A 16,476-nucleotide genomic window follows, 5' to 3' on the forward strand; every position below is an offset into this window, starting at 1 on the left:
CACTCTTCGATTTACATTAACATGCTAATCTCTCACATTAACATAGCCACTTCCGTGCCCTCGTCGAGGAGGCCACTCTCCTATCTTACAGTTACATGCTAATTTCTCACATTAACATCACTAGCCCCGCCCACTTATTTATGACCCTTGTGCTACACCCATTTCAAAACCTTTTTAAAACAGTCTGCCTCAGCAGCAGACCATGCTCTCCCACCTAATGATGGACGCTTGTTTTGCACCCGAAACGTCGTGATTTATTTTAATTCATACCTTCGTGACTTTACCGAAAGAACCAGAGTATGGATTCCTGCAGTCACGAAAGCTTCAAATATAGATATTTACATATTTGTTCTTTAAAAAATAAAACATGTGATGTCAAACATTCCTACAGGATGAAGTTCATCCTTTAAATATCTGACCCTTTCCATGTGCTATGCATAAAGTCCATTGCTCAGAAACGTCACAGTGTTGTTGACAAGTGTGTTGATTTCTTTCCTTTCGAGATTTTTGTTAGTACACATCACTCATTTGGAACAAATTTGGTTTGTATGTATGTAAGTTCTATGTATGTATGTTGTATGTATGTTGAACTTATTTTGCACCATATGTAGCCAACCGTGCTAATCGGAGGTGCGGAGGAAGGACAACAAACTTAACACAAAAAGCATTTAATAAAGAAACGAGTTTGTCAATCTAGATTATTATGTAAAAGTGCACGATAGCTCCCAGTGGCTTCCTAATATCGGAAGGAAGAGTATTCCAGACGGCCCCAGAAGCAGCAGTACACCTGCAAGTGCCGCACGATGATGCGTTGACCACCGTCTTGTTCGCCTTGGTTTCTCAAGGCAATGCATTTGAAGCATTCAAATGTTGTTTTATTGACGCAAGAAACGCCCTTCGCCACTGCTAACTAATTGTATGAAATGTTTGTTAATTGTAGGAATAATGCTGCTGTCAGAGTTCTCCAACCAGTATACTTCAATTGTTTATTCAAAAAAGTAAAAACTTTGATAGTGAAAAATTAATGACAGTTATTTACCAGTTCATGAATTAAAATACAAAAATGTGAAAGTACAAAATAATAATCATTCAGAAATTGTGCTTAAGAGTTTAATGTTAATAATGATATTAAATCCGAAACTCATCACTAAAATATGTAATGTAAAGTCTGGATTAGGAAACGAATGTCTAGCATATATCACAGCTACTTCTGAGATCCTTTCTTGAAGTGTAACTCTGGTCCACACATGGTAGAGGGCAACACTTCTTAGTCACTGTCGCTGACATTATATTTTTATCGCATGACATTCAAACTAATATTTAAAATTTCAGAGCTGAAATTTAGATAAATGAAGTGCAGAATATCGGGCTGTGGCAGCTCAGCGTCTGTGACCTCCAAGCCACCCGGCGACCTCTTGCTCTGTGTCTGTCACGTATAGCCTCTGTTGGGTGAGAGGAGTGTTGTAAGTTATGCATATGGTGAAGGTGTTTTTGTTGATTTAGCTACTGCCCGCATTGACGAGGGAATAGATGCCCAAAGCGTTCTGGTGTTCATTCTTTTCCTTCGTCTTCTTCTTCTTTCTCTCCTTATTATCCACGTTCACCACAGAGTACAGGCAGGAGCCTTCGGGGCTCGTGGTGTGGTCAGCCGTGGCGGCACCAGCGAGAGAGTAGATGCAGGTGGCTGGCTCCTGTCCCGCAGTCAAACGGTCCCCATGATGTTCCAGCACCGCGTAAACCGCAGAACCCTCGGGGGAAAGAAGGACATCGCTGTGAGCCATTGAAACCTGGGGTAAAATGTTACCTCGTTGTTAAACAAATTATCTGGTGCTGGTGCACAAGTCACAAATAACACGAAACAATTCAACACGTTCCGTGTCAAAAGCTACACCATGTGTGTGTGTGTGGCATTGAAATGTAAAGTATATAATCGGCCCTTTACAGTTCATACAGAGGCCCGAGACTCTCTTCTGCGTTGGGTCTTTCACAAGGTGTGTGTTTGTAAGTCATTTTGAACGCCACTCAGCTTTCCAAGCTTCATCGGGATTGAAATCTAAATAGTTTCAAGGTAATTGCATGTGGCCAAAAGGGGCTTGCGTCACTTTAGGCGATGACGAGGGACGTTATTGAGGTCCTGGTGAATCGCAAGGCGACTGGTTTCCCCGATTTGTAGGACTTCCCGGAGGGTTACAGGGTGGCGGCAGAATGGTTGGATAGAGATTTGTGACAGCACTGACCGCCAGGGTGTTGGGGTTGACTTGAGGGTGCCACTGATACACTGCATTACAGTGATCATTTGGTACATCAACAAGTCGAGTGGTGACTACTTCTGGTCCATACTGGTGCACAGTACTCAACTACAAAGTACATAATCTTGATTTGAAGCTTTCGTGACTGCAGGAATCTATACTCTTTGGTTCTTTCGGTAAAGTCACGTAGTTATAAATAAAATAAAAAAAATCACCACGTTTTGGGCACAACACAAGCGGGCATCAGGTGGGACAACCACAGCAAGAAACAATTGCTGAAGTGGGCGAGAGGGCTGCCGTGACAAGAGGTTATATAGGTAAGAGAGGGGGAGGAGCAAAGGGGGAGAGAGAGGGGAGGTTAGGGGGGGGGGGGAGCGCTGCGAGAGCGCTAAGGGAAGAGAGGACGTGCGGCCGATGGGGGGAAGGGGGCGGGACTGGGAGTGGGAGGCTGAGGAAGCTGGAGATGCGGATATAACGACAACAACAATAAAACAGTTAAGGTTTTACCTGGTTAATAACATCCTTCCAATGATTGCTCAATTTGTATCCATCTTCTCGGTTGAAGTTATGTCTATATTTATATATTTGGATGGCTTCATGAACAAACCTTTGATAGTAGCCCGAAGGTTTGCAGAGTACCTTGGTCTTGGCAAAAACAATGTCATGCGAGCCCACAGCGTTATAACAATGGTTTCCTGGAGTTTACAAACTGAGTTGTACCTGTGGTGGCAGTTACATTGGTGAAACGAAACGACATGTCTCGGACCGTGTTCATGAACACAAGGCAGATTTGAAACACGGCAGAACCAATACCTTTGCCATCCATACAACATCATGGATGCATGCTGGGTCCGAGAAATAACATCTGCTGGACCCATATAGTGATGGAATCGTGAATGCGGGTCCATGCCCTTGACACCAGGACTGATCTGCCCACTGACCAACGACTTGTCATCTCTAAGAAGTGGCTGACATATTTTCCACTGTAGTGGTGGTGGACATCCACCAAGGACCCCATTAAAACCCACAGCTAGCTGATGAAAGTTGCAAGCGGGAATTTCATCATCGCTTGCAGCTGAGGTTGGCATCATCCCCTCCATTTCCCAATGTCGATGGGAAATGGGTAAGGTACAGGACTGTGGCTCATGCAACAGTTATGGCTGCAATGAGTATGCAGTCCAGACCTCACCTAAAACCCTGGCTGACGAAGGTATATGATATAATTATAACTATTTGGATCACAGAATTGGTTTTGCATGATGATGAAGATTCCCTGGTAGTGCATCTCTTTCAGAAAAGGGACTGAACTGATTGGAACAACTACAGGTGCATCTCCCTCTTCAGTGTGCTGATAAAGGATCATTCAACATCTCCTTACCAGGCACGCTGAGGAGAGGCTTGTGGAGCCCCAATGTGGTTTCAAAATGGGCCGGTCCTGCACATACACCATATGTTTTGCCTGTCTGCCATAGCAGAGGACCTACATCTCTGCTTTATTGACCTGATCAAGGTCTATGATGAATTTTCTAGGGCTCTGGATTATTCTATGTGTTTTGTGATCTCTTACTCTGCTCACAATCATTAAACACCTTCACGATGGTGGGCAAGCCCGGGTAAAAGTACGTGGCCGGGAGTCGGAACCATTCCCTGTTCACCATGGGTGTGATAGGGATATCGTCTGGCACCCACATTATTTAACATCTGTTTAGACCAGGTAGTTCGTGAAGCCTTCCATGGCTGTACCGTAGGAATCTCCATCTAGTACAGATACAATGGGAGGCTGATCGATGCCTGGTCTGGTCAAGGGATGGCCCCCTATTGCTAAAACATGTTGGCTTATGATCTGGTGATTGTTGCACACTGGGAGGGGGAGTTGGAGGCGCTGCTGCTGAACCGGGAGCCTGACACTATGAGCTAAGGCCTGACCATCAGTCCCAGCAAAACTAAGCACCTGCCTGGGTATTTTGTGCCATCAGACACTCCACCCCCACAACTCAACTGGTGATGGGGCAGTTATGGAGAGAGTGGAAACTTTTTCATACCGGGGCAGTGTGCTCATGACCGGCTCCGCTTTGACAGCAGAGGTCTAACTCCGAATCAGTCCAGCGGCATTAGTTTTTCATCGGCTGCATAATGCCTGTGTGGAAGCTGTTGCTCTACACAAAGCTTCGGGTCCTCTCGGCCACGGTCATGACCTCCCTTCTCTGTGCTTGTGAATCATGGACCCCTCTAATGGAACATCTTTACCAGTTAGAAACATTTATTCTTGCCTGCCTATTATCCATTCTGAGTTTAACCAGGCTGGATTGTGTTAGGAGCTCACAAATCCTTGAAAGATTTGGACAAAGTCCCATCGGTGAGCTCCTCCAGTACATGAGGCTGTGTTGGCTGGATCATGTAACCTGCATACCCAATCACCTTCTGATTGGCCGCATAGAGGAGGCTAAACGGGCACGACATGAGCTGGAGAAGAGATGGACTGATGTGGAACGGGGGATGTGGAGCTGAGTGGACTTGCCGACGACTGGTACCAGCAATGTCAAGATCGGCCTCTATGGAGGAGGAGGATTGTGAACGACGCTGCTACTGGGCAGTTGGAGGCAGTCGCCCTCCAGCAACAATGGAGGGCAGGGGAGCGATGCTCACAACAACAAGCAGAGCGCCAGGTGGCTACAACACAACCGATTGGCACAGTAGGGGGTACAGGTGGTGTTTCTGTCAGTCATCTCAGTCAGTCAACCCATGGCACCTGCTGGGTCTGTCACGTGACCTGCTGCCAGCGAGCCTTCAACACTTCACGTGGCCTCAAGGCACACCTGGCCTGGCATAAAGGCTGTGATATTGTCACAAAATAAAAGCCCATACCTGGTTGCCTGTAGGTATTTTTGAGCTGTTTGCAGCATCTTCTCGGTTTTGGGTTGCATTGTTTCCCGCCTCATTTTCAACATCATATGGAGAATTATTCTCAGGGTCGCTGCTGTTGAATTAAATGCAGAAGTTACATCGTGGTGTGTTGTTACGAAACATCAAACATAACTGAGAAACGGTACACACCCCTCGTTCTACATGTGTAGCTATTTCGTCAATCCACAACCCATTGCCAGGGGATTATTTGACCATACTTCACCACACCGGGTCGTGCGAGTTGGTGCAGTTTAAAAACGTGTGAGCATCAAAATATCGTACAATAATGCTTATTCCGCTGATCTCGGTTGAGAATATAGCCCACAGCAGCCAATAACACCTATTGAGGCATAATGGTCGTTCAATCCAAGAACTGTCCAGACTCAACCCCACTTAGCTTCCTAGATTTGAAAAAAATTCCAAAAGATTTGCTCAGACGCTCTACACTCTTGTCACTCTTTTTAAATGTCCCTAAATGGCAGGAGTACAGTCACTCTTAACACAATTATGCACAACAGAGCAACAATGCAAACGTTAATTGTTTTACCCAAGACACTCTCGACCTTATTAAGTTGCAGAGTTACATTTCCTGGCAATGCAACATTAACATTACAAATATCCATAAAATCTTCACTGTTAAAACATTTTTTCAAGTTGGTGATTTATCCAACAACTGTGTATGTAAAAGCTTAGCTTTAGGCTTATAAAAGTGGGAACTTTTGTTTGCTTTTCTCACCGGATAATGTTATTGTTGGCCTTGTTATTGCGTCTCTTCTTTAACCAGAAAGCGAAAACCAGAACCAAAATAATAAAAATCACCAGGAGGTACAAATATGAATCTGAAAGAAAAAATAAACGTAACAAACATATGAAAAGTGAATTTCAAGTATTCTAGTAACAAATGAGAAAACACATTTGGATACCTTGGGGTGGTGTCAATGGATAGCTTATGACCAGCAGGCTTGTAAAACATAAATATAATTGTCAAATAACAAACAAATGTTGCCTGGCCATCGAACAGAGCTGGTCGCCGCAACGTGCGCTTTCAGATGCGCTTCCAAGGCCGTCAGGAACAATTTTCCTGCCGATATTAGGAAGCCATTGGAGCTATGCACTTTGAAATCATCAATTAGATTGATGAACTAATTTCTTTAGAACTGCTGGTTGTGGTTGTGTTGAGTTTGTTGTCCTATTGCCGCACCTCCAGTTTGCACGATTGGCTACATATTGCGTGAAAGAAGTTCAACATACGTACATTGCTGAAACATGTAGTTTATCAGCTTCTGGGAGAGGAAGATACTACGCCAAAATGTGTCTTCCAGATTAAAAAGAAACCATCACCTTCAACATGTACTTTCTTCCAGAGGACTGGAAGAAAGTACATGTTTCTTTCTTAGACAGTACACACGCCGATGAGGGTGTGCACGGTGTGATGGCAGAGAGGAGGAACTAGGGTAAGGGTCACAGAGGATCCCATCTGGAGACTCCTGGAACCTGCTAGCGGGTTTGAGAAGGGAGGCTCGGTCAGGGCGGAGCCAGGCCTCGCTGGTAGAATAAAAGGAGCTGAGAGCGGCTGCTGGTTCTGGGAATGGACTCGTCTCGTCGTTGCTGTCGTCTCGTTGCCGTCATCGCTAAACGTCTCCGCTAGAAATTGCGCTACAAAGGATAGTAGTTGGTTATCACAGTCAGCACCATCAGTGTTAGACGGCTAGTCTTATGTATAGGCTAGGCTGAACTACTGTGGGGAGTGTGCGGACGTGACCGTGAAAGTTGTTAATAAGTGCCTAGAAACTCTGTCTCTGAATCGTTGACACTACATATGTGTGAGTGGGTGAGTGACTATGTGATTCTATGTATGCATGAGTTGGTTAGTGACTATGAGACTATGTATGTATGTATGTGTAATGAGGGAGCACCATCCAGGGGATACCAGGGGGTAACGAGTACGTGCACGATGATGTCATCGGGATCTAATTCGAGAGCGGGGATATAATCGGGCCGGTGAGGCGTTCGGGAACCCTCGAGAAGGTTCCCTGAGGGGGTGTGGCCAGAGGCGGGGCTTAGCTCCTCCAAGGGGTGATATAAGGGAGAGCGGGGGGAAGGTTCGGGGTCGGTGTGGAAGCCTGGGTTCCGGACAGCAGCGCTGCCTTCTCCTCGCCATGGGCCACGTGGCGGGTCTTTCCTCGAGGCTCACCTTCGCTTTCAGCGCGCCATCAGCCAGCGGTGAGGTGCCTCGTCCACGGATTGGGAGAGTGGAGTCATCGGGAGGGAAGTGAAGCTGTGCTGTACCGTTCTGAATAAATAAGCTCCGTCATGGAAATACTTTATTACAGTGGTGCCAGAAGTGGCCTTTCAAGACAAGACGATCGTGAGGGAGAAATATGTCTAAATACCTCAGAAAGAAGAACCCATCTGTGGAATCTTCAGACGACGATGACAGAGAGACCCTGGACCAGCCGACCCTGGGACCCGTGGTCCCAGTTACAAGTGCTACGGCCGAGGAAGTTACTGCTCCGGGGGTGGGCGCCGCGGTCGCGGCACCTCCGTCTGTAGGGCCCGATGATCGGTGGAAGAGGATGGAAGAGCAGTTTGATTTGCTGCGGGGTGTTCTTCTCCAGCTAGCGACGTCCACGGTGGTGGAATGTCCACTCCCATCGCCTCCAGGAAGCGGAAATTGAGAGGTCGAGGCGGCGGCTGCGGTGGGCTCCTCAGCTGGGGTGACGGCCGCCATCGCGCACGCGGAGTCGGCGTCCGCCATTGTGCGCGAGGAGCAGTCCTCCGCCATTGTTCGCATGGATGGAACGTCCGCCATTACGCAACCGGAGTCGCCCATGCGGCTCGTGCCACCATCTTGGACAGTGCGGCGAAGGCGGATATGGTGGCCGCGTGCTGGGAAGGGGGCAGCTGCTGCTGCTGCTGCCACTGCTGTCACACACAGCGGCATCGATCGTGGACGTCGTCTTCCCCACGTTAAAGAATTCATTGCAGCGGGCGGCGACTGGAGCGCCTTCACCTGGAGATTTGAGGTGGCATTCCGGTTGGTCCATTGGTCAGAGGAGGAAGCGCTGGTCGCTCTGCCGACAGTGCTGGACGATCACGCTCTGGCGGTCTTCAGGTCCATTCCTCCGGAGAAGGGGGCAACGTTACAAGGTGCCACTTTCAGACACGCGGAGAAAATGTATGCAGCGTAAGCGGGGCAGTTCAGAATCTCCCCTGGCACTGGCTGTGGCTGCCTACCCCGATGTGAAGCAGGAAGCACTCGACTTGCTTGTTATGGATCGGATGTTGGCACTGGCCAGGGACATGGGGGTTGTCTCTCCTGCATGCGGCCACAGTATGCAATTGTCCCGGTGGGCTGCCAGGTACTTCCATGTGCACAAAAATGTGCAGCGCTGGTCACAAATGGTGGCGTGGAAGGGGGACCCTCAGCGTGATGGGGAACCCCGGGGTTGGTCCCCGTCTAAAGTTGTGAATAATCTGCCTCGGGAAAATTCCTCAGACGGTATCTGACCGCTGCGGCCTATCAGTTGTCGGGGGACCGAAGGACCCTGTCTTCATGACGACCGGGGGACCCAGAGACCGGCCATCACTTGTTTCTGCTGTGGTCGGCTGGGTCACTTTGCGAGGGAATGCCAGGGTCGTCCTCGTTCTCCATCTTCGTCTGCCGCTCCGGCTCCTGCGAGCCCTCTGAAGGATCATCCTCCAAACCCGCAAGCGAGTCAGTACACGTCAGACACACGGCACATTTTGCAACCTCATACATCTCTATCTGCGGTGTCTGTTCGCTCACAACGGGATTTGGTTGTTGGCAACTGTCATTCTGGGTCAGTTCCACAGAATTGGCCCGATTTGCTCACTCAAAGAAATAAACTGGCGCGTTGTGTGGTCACGTCGGCTGCGGGGTCCTCGTCGGTGCCGGGTTCGATACAAGGGGTCAGCATTCGTATCTTGGTCGACACAGGAGCTTTTGCTACTATTATTTCCGATGTAATTTTTCAATTGCTGTCTATTCCTGTTACTCAAATACGACCCGTCATTGATGCTTATGTCGCGGCTAATGGGGGCAGTATGGGCATAATTGGCCAGGTGGATGCCCTCGTTGTCATCGGTGATGTTGCCGTATTGGGGCCTGTTTTGATCTCGAGGTCGTTAGCTGTGCCCTGTTTGTTGGGTACTGATTTTTTTCGTCGCATGCCTGTTAAGATCCTCGTCAATCAGGGTTGTTTGGAGATGCCTTCAGGTCGCAAATTGCCCTTCTTGCCCTCCCCATTGATGCGTTCGACACAGGGCACGGCAGTCCAAGCCCCTGTTGACGTTAAGGTGGAGATTCCTCCGGGATCTCAGATGCTTATGCCATTACGTTATCACAAGGGCATTGGACATGTTGATTCGACTGCGGGAGTCCTCCTCATTCCATCTAATGCGGTGGCCCAAGGGTTGGCGCTTGTTGGCACGCAGACTATCGTTCGCTCCAAGCAGGCCTAGTTCCTACAGGTTCTCAATGGAGGGCTGGACGCTGTGGTGGTTCCCGCTGGTACGGTGCTGGCTCACGCCACCACTATGTTTTTGGTCAACGACGAGGTTGAGCCGCAACGGTTAGTGGGAGCAGCTCGACCTTGCCGTGTGACGGATGAGGGATGGGTGACCGCGTTATGTGGGGAAAATGCATTCTTGTCCTCCGATCAACGGGGTGAATTGTGCTCTCTGCTACGTGATTATTTGGATGTGTTTAGCAAGGATGAGTTGGATCTGGGTTGTATGACTCTGTAATGCCACCGATTGAGTCTGGTGGAGAAGGAGCGTGTGCAATAGGCGGTCAACAATATGCTGGCTGCCGATATTATCTCCCCTTCTACTAGCCCTTGGGGTGCGCCGGTTGTCCTCATCAAAAAGAAGGATGGTGGTCTCAAGTTTTGCGTCGATTTCCGCAAATTAAACAAGGTTTCCGTGGCCGACACCTATCTGCTTCCACAGATGGATAACTCTCCAGACGCCTTGTCTGGCACTAAATATTTTTCCACTCTTGATCTGTCTTCGGAGTTTTGGCAGCTACCCCTGGACGAGTCGTCAAAGCCCAAAACTGCGTTTCGCACGCCGCAAGGTCTCTTTCAGTTCAATTGCCATCCCATGGGCTTGAATTCAGCTCTGGCCACTTTCCAGCGGTTGATGGAGCTCGTGTTATCCAGATTACAGTGGGACACTTGTCTCATTTACTTAGACAACGTGATTGTTTTGAGTCGCACTTTGGAACTACATCTGCATCGGCTACTCTCCATTTTCGATAGAATGCGTTCCGCTAGCTTGAAGTTTAAGCCAGCTAAATGTAATTTTCTGCAGACTTCGGTGTGTTACTTGGGTCACAGTGTTAGTTCCGAGGGCATTGCCACGAACCCTGAAAAGACTGCCTGTGTCCGCAATTGGCCGACCCCTGCAACCTTGGGGGATGTTGCCAGCTTTGTAGGGTTTGCTTCGTACTACCGCAGGTTCATGCCAAATTTCGCTGACCGCTAAAAATCAGAGGTTCAAATGGAGTCCGGAGGAGGAGGCTGCGTTTTCTGCCCTCCGTGAATGGCTGTCCAACGTGCCCATGCTCGAATATCCCGATTTTTCGCTGCCGTTTGTACTTGACACTGACACCAGCGGTACGGGCATCGGCGCTATCCTGTCTCAAACTAAGGATGGCGTTGAAAGGGTGGTCGCGTACGGTAGCCACGTCCTTTCACCTGCGGAACACCGCTATTGTGTTACCCAGAGGGAACTTTTAGCCATAGTTTACTTTGTCCATAAGTGCAGGCCATAACTCTATGGCAGGGAATTTGTTGTCCGCACCGATCATGCAACTCTTCAGTACTCCTTGAAAATTGAACAGCCAGCTGGCCAGCTCTCTCGTTTGCTAGAGATTCTGCAGGAATTATCTTTCAAAGTTGTTTACCGTAAAGGTTCTCGCCACTGCAATACAGATGCTTTGTCATGGCTGCCACAATCGCCTCATTGCCTGTGTCTATCGGGTATGAGTTGTTGTTGACCTGTCCCCTCACAGGCTAGTACAGCTATGTCTCCAGTCGATGTTTCCCAGCCTTTGGACGTGACCGCGCCGATTGACAGTGTTTTGCAGCTCCTTGACGTCTCCTTAGGGGATCTGTAGCGTCAGTCTGAGCACGGGCAGGTGGTGTCCGATTGGGCTGGGGGATGGCCGAGTGATTTTGCACGATGGCCGTTTGATGTGGAGGGAGGATGCGTTGGATTGTTGCCGCATTGTAGTTCCTCTTCCTCTTCAGTGTGGGTTGGTTCGCGCTCTGCACGGGGAAAGTTGTTACACCTGGGAGTGCAAAAAATCTCTGTTGACATTGCAGCAGGATTATTAATGGCCGGATATGACGGCCGATGTCTCCAATTGGATCCGAGCTTGCACTGAATGTGCTCAAAGGAAACCACCGCAACAGAAAGGCTACCCACCGCTGCAGTCTATTTCAGTCTCGCATATCAACGAGCTGGAGCCACTCGACATTTTGGAGCCACTACCACTCACAGCAAGGGGGAATAAGTTCCTCTAGGTGGGTGTTGAATATTTTACCCGCTGGCGAATGGCTTGGCCGCTACCAGACCAGTCAGCAGCCTTCATTGCCGACGCATTTTTGAATGGGTATGTTATGGATAAGGGTGCTCCCGAACAACTACTTACGGACCAAGCCCGGAATTTTTCCTCTAAGTTGTTGCATGAGATTTGTGATGCATTGGGTACTAGGAAAATCAGGACGTCACCCTATCACCCTCAGACGGATGGTACGGTCGAACGCTTAAACAGGATCCTGTCCGTCATGCTGCGTCAGATGGTGGACACCAAGCAGACCAATTGGGATCTGCAGGTGCCTAGTGTACTCGCTGCATATCGGATGGCCCCTCATGCTTCTACGGGGTTTTCGCCGTTCTTCCTTATGTACGGCCGAGAGAACGTGCCACCTATTGATACCCAATTGGGAGTACCGATTGCTGATTCTAAGTCTAAACTGCCTGTACATGTCCGTGATTCCTTGCGACGTCTTTCTGACACACGAGAGGCGGCCAAAGTCAATACCACCAAGACACAAGAGCGAAATGAACGTCTTACTCGCAGGTCTGACCGTCAGGTTCCATGGTCTGTCGGGGACAGGGCTTGGTTGCATTGCGCTCAAGTTCCCGTTGGGACCTCTCCTAAGCTGCATAAGCCCTGGGCGGGGACCAGTCGAAGTGATGCGAATCCTTCGGCCACAATGTGTGCGTATCCAGGTGTGCCACCGACGTTGGTTTGTTCACCCCTCGTGGCTGAAGCCGTTTGTTCCTCCTCCACTTATCCCTTCATCTCCGCCAATTGACGGCGCTGTTATGTGATGACCGCCCGAAGGGCTCTGTTTTGCCGTCCATAGTGTCCAAGCCCGTAACTGCCGATATCGACGACCAGGCCGGCCCTGTTACGATGGAGCCCTCCGCTCTGCCATCGCTTATCCTGCCACCTGGCATTCCGTCCAAGGGCCAGCAGGGGGTGGGTTCCTGATAGCGGGCCGGCGTCATGGACTCGCTCCAAGACGCTGCGTTTCCATTGATTCGCCACGCGCCATTCTCGCCTCCTTGGGAGGGGGGAGGGACGGAGGAGGTTCATTTGTTCGTTCATTTCTCTTGTTAATATTCGATTTTGTTCTCTTGTTGGTGCACGCACACCATATGCACCCACGTTGCGTCTCCTCATTACTCTTATTGGGCTTTACCTCTAGTCGGGATGGATAGTTTTTTTCTATCATGGGGGAGGAGTGATGTAATGACGGAGCGCCATCCATGAGATACCAGGGGGTAACGAGTAGGTGCACGATGATGTCATCGGGATCCAATCCTAGATCGGGCCGGTGAGGCATTAGGGAACCCTCGAGAAGGTTCCCTGAGGGGGTCTGGCCAGAGGCGGGGCTTAGCTCCTCCAAGGGGGATATAAGGGAGAGCGGGGGGAAGGTTCGGGGTCGGTGTGGAAGCCTGGGTTCCGGACAGCGGCGCTGCCTTCTTCTCCTCACCACGGGCCACGTGGCGGGTCTTTCCTCGAGGCTCACCTCCGCTTCCAGCGCGATGTCAGCCAGCGGTGAGGCCGGAGGGTGGAGTGAGCCGCGGGATCGTGGAGAGAGAGGCGCCTCGTCCACGGATTGGGAGAGTGGAGTCATTGGGAGGGAAGTGAAGCTGTACTGTGTGGTGCCACAGCAACGGAGCAACTCTGCCGACACTGCTACCCCCTCGCAACCCCCCACACGAACACACACGTAGGGCCTCGTGGGGGGGGGGTCACTTGGCACCCTGGGTTTTCACCCAAGAGCCCCCCTCATGGGGATGTCTCAGGGTTTCCCAGTGCCAAGAGTTTGGTCGACCCCTCCCCCCCCAGGCCGAATTGCACTGCGGCCCCGTGAATTAGCTTGAAATTGTATGGGCACGACGAGCAAACCTCAGTGAGAACACCCCCCAGCCCAGGGGAATAGGGCCAAGGGAGTGACACACGCCAGGTAGGGGGCGGGGCATCGGGGGAAAGTTCCTGGGCTGACTAAAGCCAAACCTGACCCGGAGCACGAGGAGTAGGACGGGCACGTAGACAATCGGTGAGGGAGCAAAAGGAGCTGAGCAACAGCAGCATTAGGGGATCTACACGGGGGGGCACAGGTAAGTGCCCGACTGACTGGGCGGATTCCGAAGAATTCTGAGGCTTGCAGGGAAGCGCCCCGATTGGCTGAGAGGGCAACCCAGCTTAGCCAGGGATCTCTTTTATCTGGGAAGGCATAAAAGGGGGGAAGAGGACAACCGTAGCTGTCTCCTCAAGTCAGCGAGCGACGCAGTCAGACTTCCAGCCGCTCGAGCATCCAAGAGACGCTGGCGAGTGCAGCCACAACTCGACCCAGGCAGAGACCTTCTGGACCCTCGTCCCTCCGACTCCCAGCACGTTCGTGAGACATCGTGAATACGTAAGAGAGGAGAGGGATAGTGTGAGGGCTCCCAGAGGGCTTAGAGAGAGGTGAGGAAGAGGGTAAGGGTCCACCTAGGGATTAGATAGGGATAAGTTGGGTGCTGGTAGCTGGGGGACTTCTGCTCCGGGCCACGTAGGGGTTTCTTACAGTTGCGCCATTAATAATCTTTAGCATAGAACAACGACGCTGCGTGGTTTCTGTGTGTGCGTGGAGATAGCGTAAGTGTGGCGTGAGTACGTGCGTACGTGGAAAGCGCGCGTGTATTCAGTGATAATGCTGCCCTGCGTTTGTGTCCGCGTGCTTGCGCTCGCAGTGGATGTGTGCACAGCGAATTAACGCGTGAATATTATCATCAATTCGATCGGCGAGTGCTTATTCACACGGCTATTTTAGCGCGAGTTGTAGCAAGCAACCTGAGCGGGTCCGGTGGTGCGCGTGCACGCAGCCCCGCAGCGTGAGTGGTGGTTTACGCGGGGGGGGGGGGGGGGGGGGGAGGTAGAATAACGCGAGGCGGTGGAGAGCTAGCCACGAGCCATTTCCCACAGAGCGGACGCTGGTGCGGGGAGGCCAATCAGGCGATCGGTAGCAGCTCGGCGCGAAGGGGAGGAGGGGGGCATCAGCCCCCACAGCTGTACCGTTCTGAATAAAGAAGCTCCATCGTGGAAATACTTTATTACATATGTATGTGGAACTTCTTTGGCACCATACATAGTCAACCATGCTGATCAGAGGTGTGGGGGAAGAACAACAAACTAAAACACAAGAAGCATCTTCAGGACACTTCATTGATAATACTAAGAATAAAGAGATTGCTCATTTGTATTTTATAACGAACCCACATTTATTCTGGTGTGTCTCAAGAGTGCTTCACACGTGGCGATCAATTTCTACCTTAAAGATATGTTTCTGAAAGGGCACTCAACGTATCGGTCGTCCCTGAGCTGCATAAGGTGACTAAGCACCTAGCCTGGAATTAGGCTTGAGTCTTCTAGTAGGGGGTAATGATGGCTATGTGAAATAATCACTATTCTTGCCCGATTAAGCTGATTGTAATTATTAGCGAAACGTCGTACTCAAATGTTTAAATGCTATTGATTCTCTCTTCAACACACCGGTGGGCTAAAAAAGTTAATTATTTTGTCTTTTGAAAAAACGTGACACATGTTTTACTGTTTGGTCGTGTCGGGTGGTGGAGGATTACGACACATTTATAAATAACGCGATCTGACCCAAAAACCTATATTATGAATAAGTAAGGTGCGGTGTCATTTTTCGAATTTCATAAAAATAGACCATGACGCAAACACAAAATGGCCCACTTACTTATCAACCCGCCACAGTGGCTAGGAGATGTTATCTCCCTCGCCTGGTATACAGGAGGTCGATCTTCACCCTGATGCCTCTATATTTGGAGTTTGCGTGTCTCTCTCCCCGTGGTCGCGTGGACTTTACTCCGGGTCCTCTATTTTTTCCTCCACATTTAGAATCAACATCATGCATTTAGAGTATTTAGCTGCAATAACGAATTTCCTCCCCTCTAATTCTCTGTCCCCCTCCTTCCACCATCCTATCTCTTGAGTATCACTCTTGCTCTCCCTCTCTCTGTCTGCGCTCACACCCTCGTCAACACACTTCTCCCTCGTCATAACTCACCGTTTCTTCTCCAGCTGAGCTCTCTCTGTTACTTCCAAAATATCCCATTTCCTCCTTTCACCCCTCTCTAACCTCTAAAACACATTATCCTTCAAGGCATGTATCAACCAAAGTATTTTTCATGGAGATTTGCTCATAAGCTCAGTATGCTACTTCTCATTGGGGTATCGAGTGCAATCCTGGTCCTGGGCGATCAAATCCCACCTCAACATCCTTCCATAAGATTTAATTTTGAGACGGATCTGGTCGAGGCATTCTCCACCTACATTTTTGAGATCTTTTGAAAAAATCTGGATCCCCTCGAGATGAAGATGGACAATCGGGTGTCTCGATATTCTCTGCTTCTCAGAGACCTGGCTCTCAAACAAACCAAAACAAAGGGCATCGACAAGGTTTGTTTCTTTTCTTGAACGTTTCAAAACGTCCAGGTTGGACAGACGCCCGCTAATAGGTGGCGCTATACGGCAACGATATCGACTGCTCTCCATTAGGCTCCATCTCTCACCTAGAAGCCATTACCTTGAAGATCGATCGTGCCCAAAAAAATCATTAGTTCATCTGAATGTGCTGATTACACACACCGTGAAGCAAAGACTCAGTCTCACGTACACCTCTGCGCGATGCCATTGCGTCCTTTCCTGTGGGTGAATTCATCCCCACAGAGTATTTCAACTGGAATTGAACCCACCCACCTACCAAAA

At 49.8% G+C, this 16,476-nt stretch overlaps 2 protein-coding genes across 3 annotated transcripts in view; one reads left to right on the forward strand and one right to left on the reverse strand.

Moving 5' to 3' along the window:
- LOC133361317 (zinc finger protein 91-like) overlaps window positions 1-16,476 on the forward strand; it is a gene marked incomplete at its 3' end in the record, with an annotated part of 1,159,662 nt that overhangs the window by 553,679 nt on the left and 589,507 nt on the right. The window lies entirely within an intron of this gene.
- LOC133361281 (uncharacterized) overlaps window positions 582-16,476 on the reverse strand; it is a 40,819-nt gene continuing 24,924 nt past the window's right edge. For both annotated transcript variants that reach the window (XM_061580206.1, XM_061580205.1), the window contains 3 exons: window positions 5,890-5,992; window positions 5,115-5,226; window positions 582-1,748 (listed from right to left, as the gene is read on the reverse strand). In XM_061580206.1, the coding sequence (XP_061436190.1) occupies window positions 1,500-1,748; window positions 5,115-5,226; window positions 5,890-5,992 (464 nt within the window). In that variant the 3' untranslated portion in view covers window positions 582-1,499. The remainder of the gene's footprint in view (window positions 1,749-5,114; window positions 5,227-5,889; window positions 5,993-16,476) is intronic.

Source organism: Lethenteron reissneri, chromosome 72 (assembly GCF_015708825.2).
Source record: "Lethenteron reissneri isolate LAM-NWPU_2019-01 chromosome 72, ASM1570882v1, whole genome shotgun sequence".
Lineage (NCBI taxonomy): Eukaryota > Metazoa > Chordata > Hyperoartia > Petromyzontiformes > Petromyzontidae > Lethenteron > Lethenteron reissneri.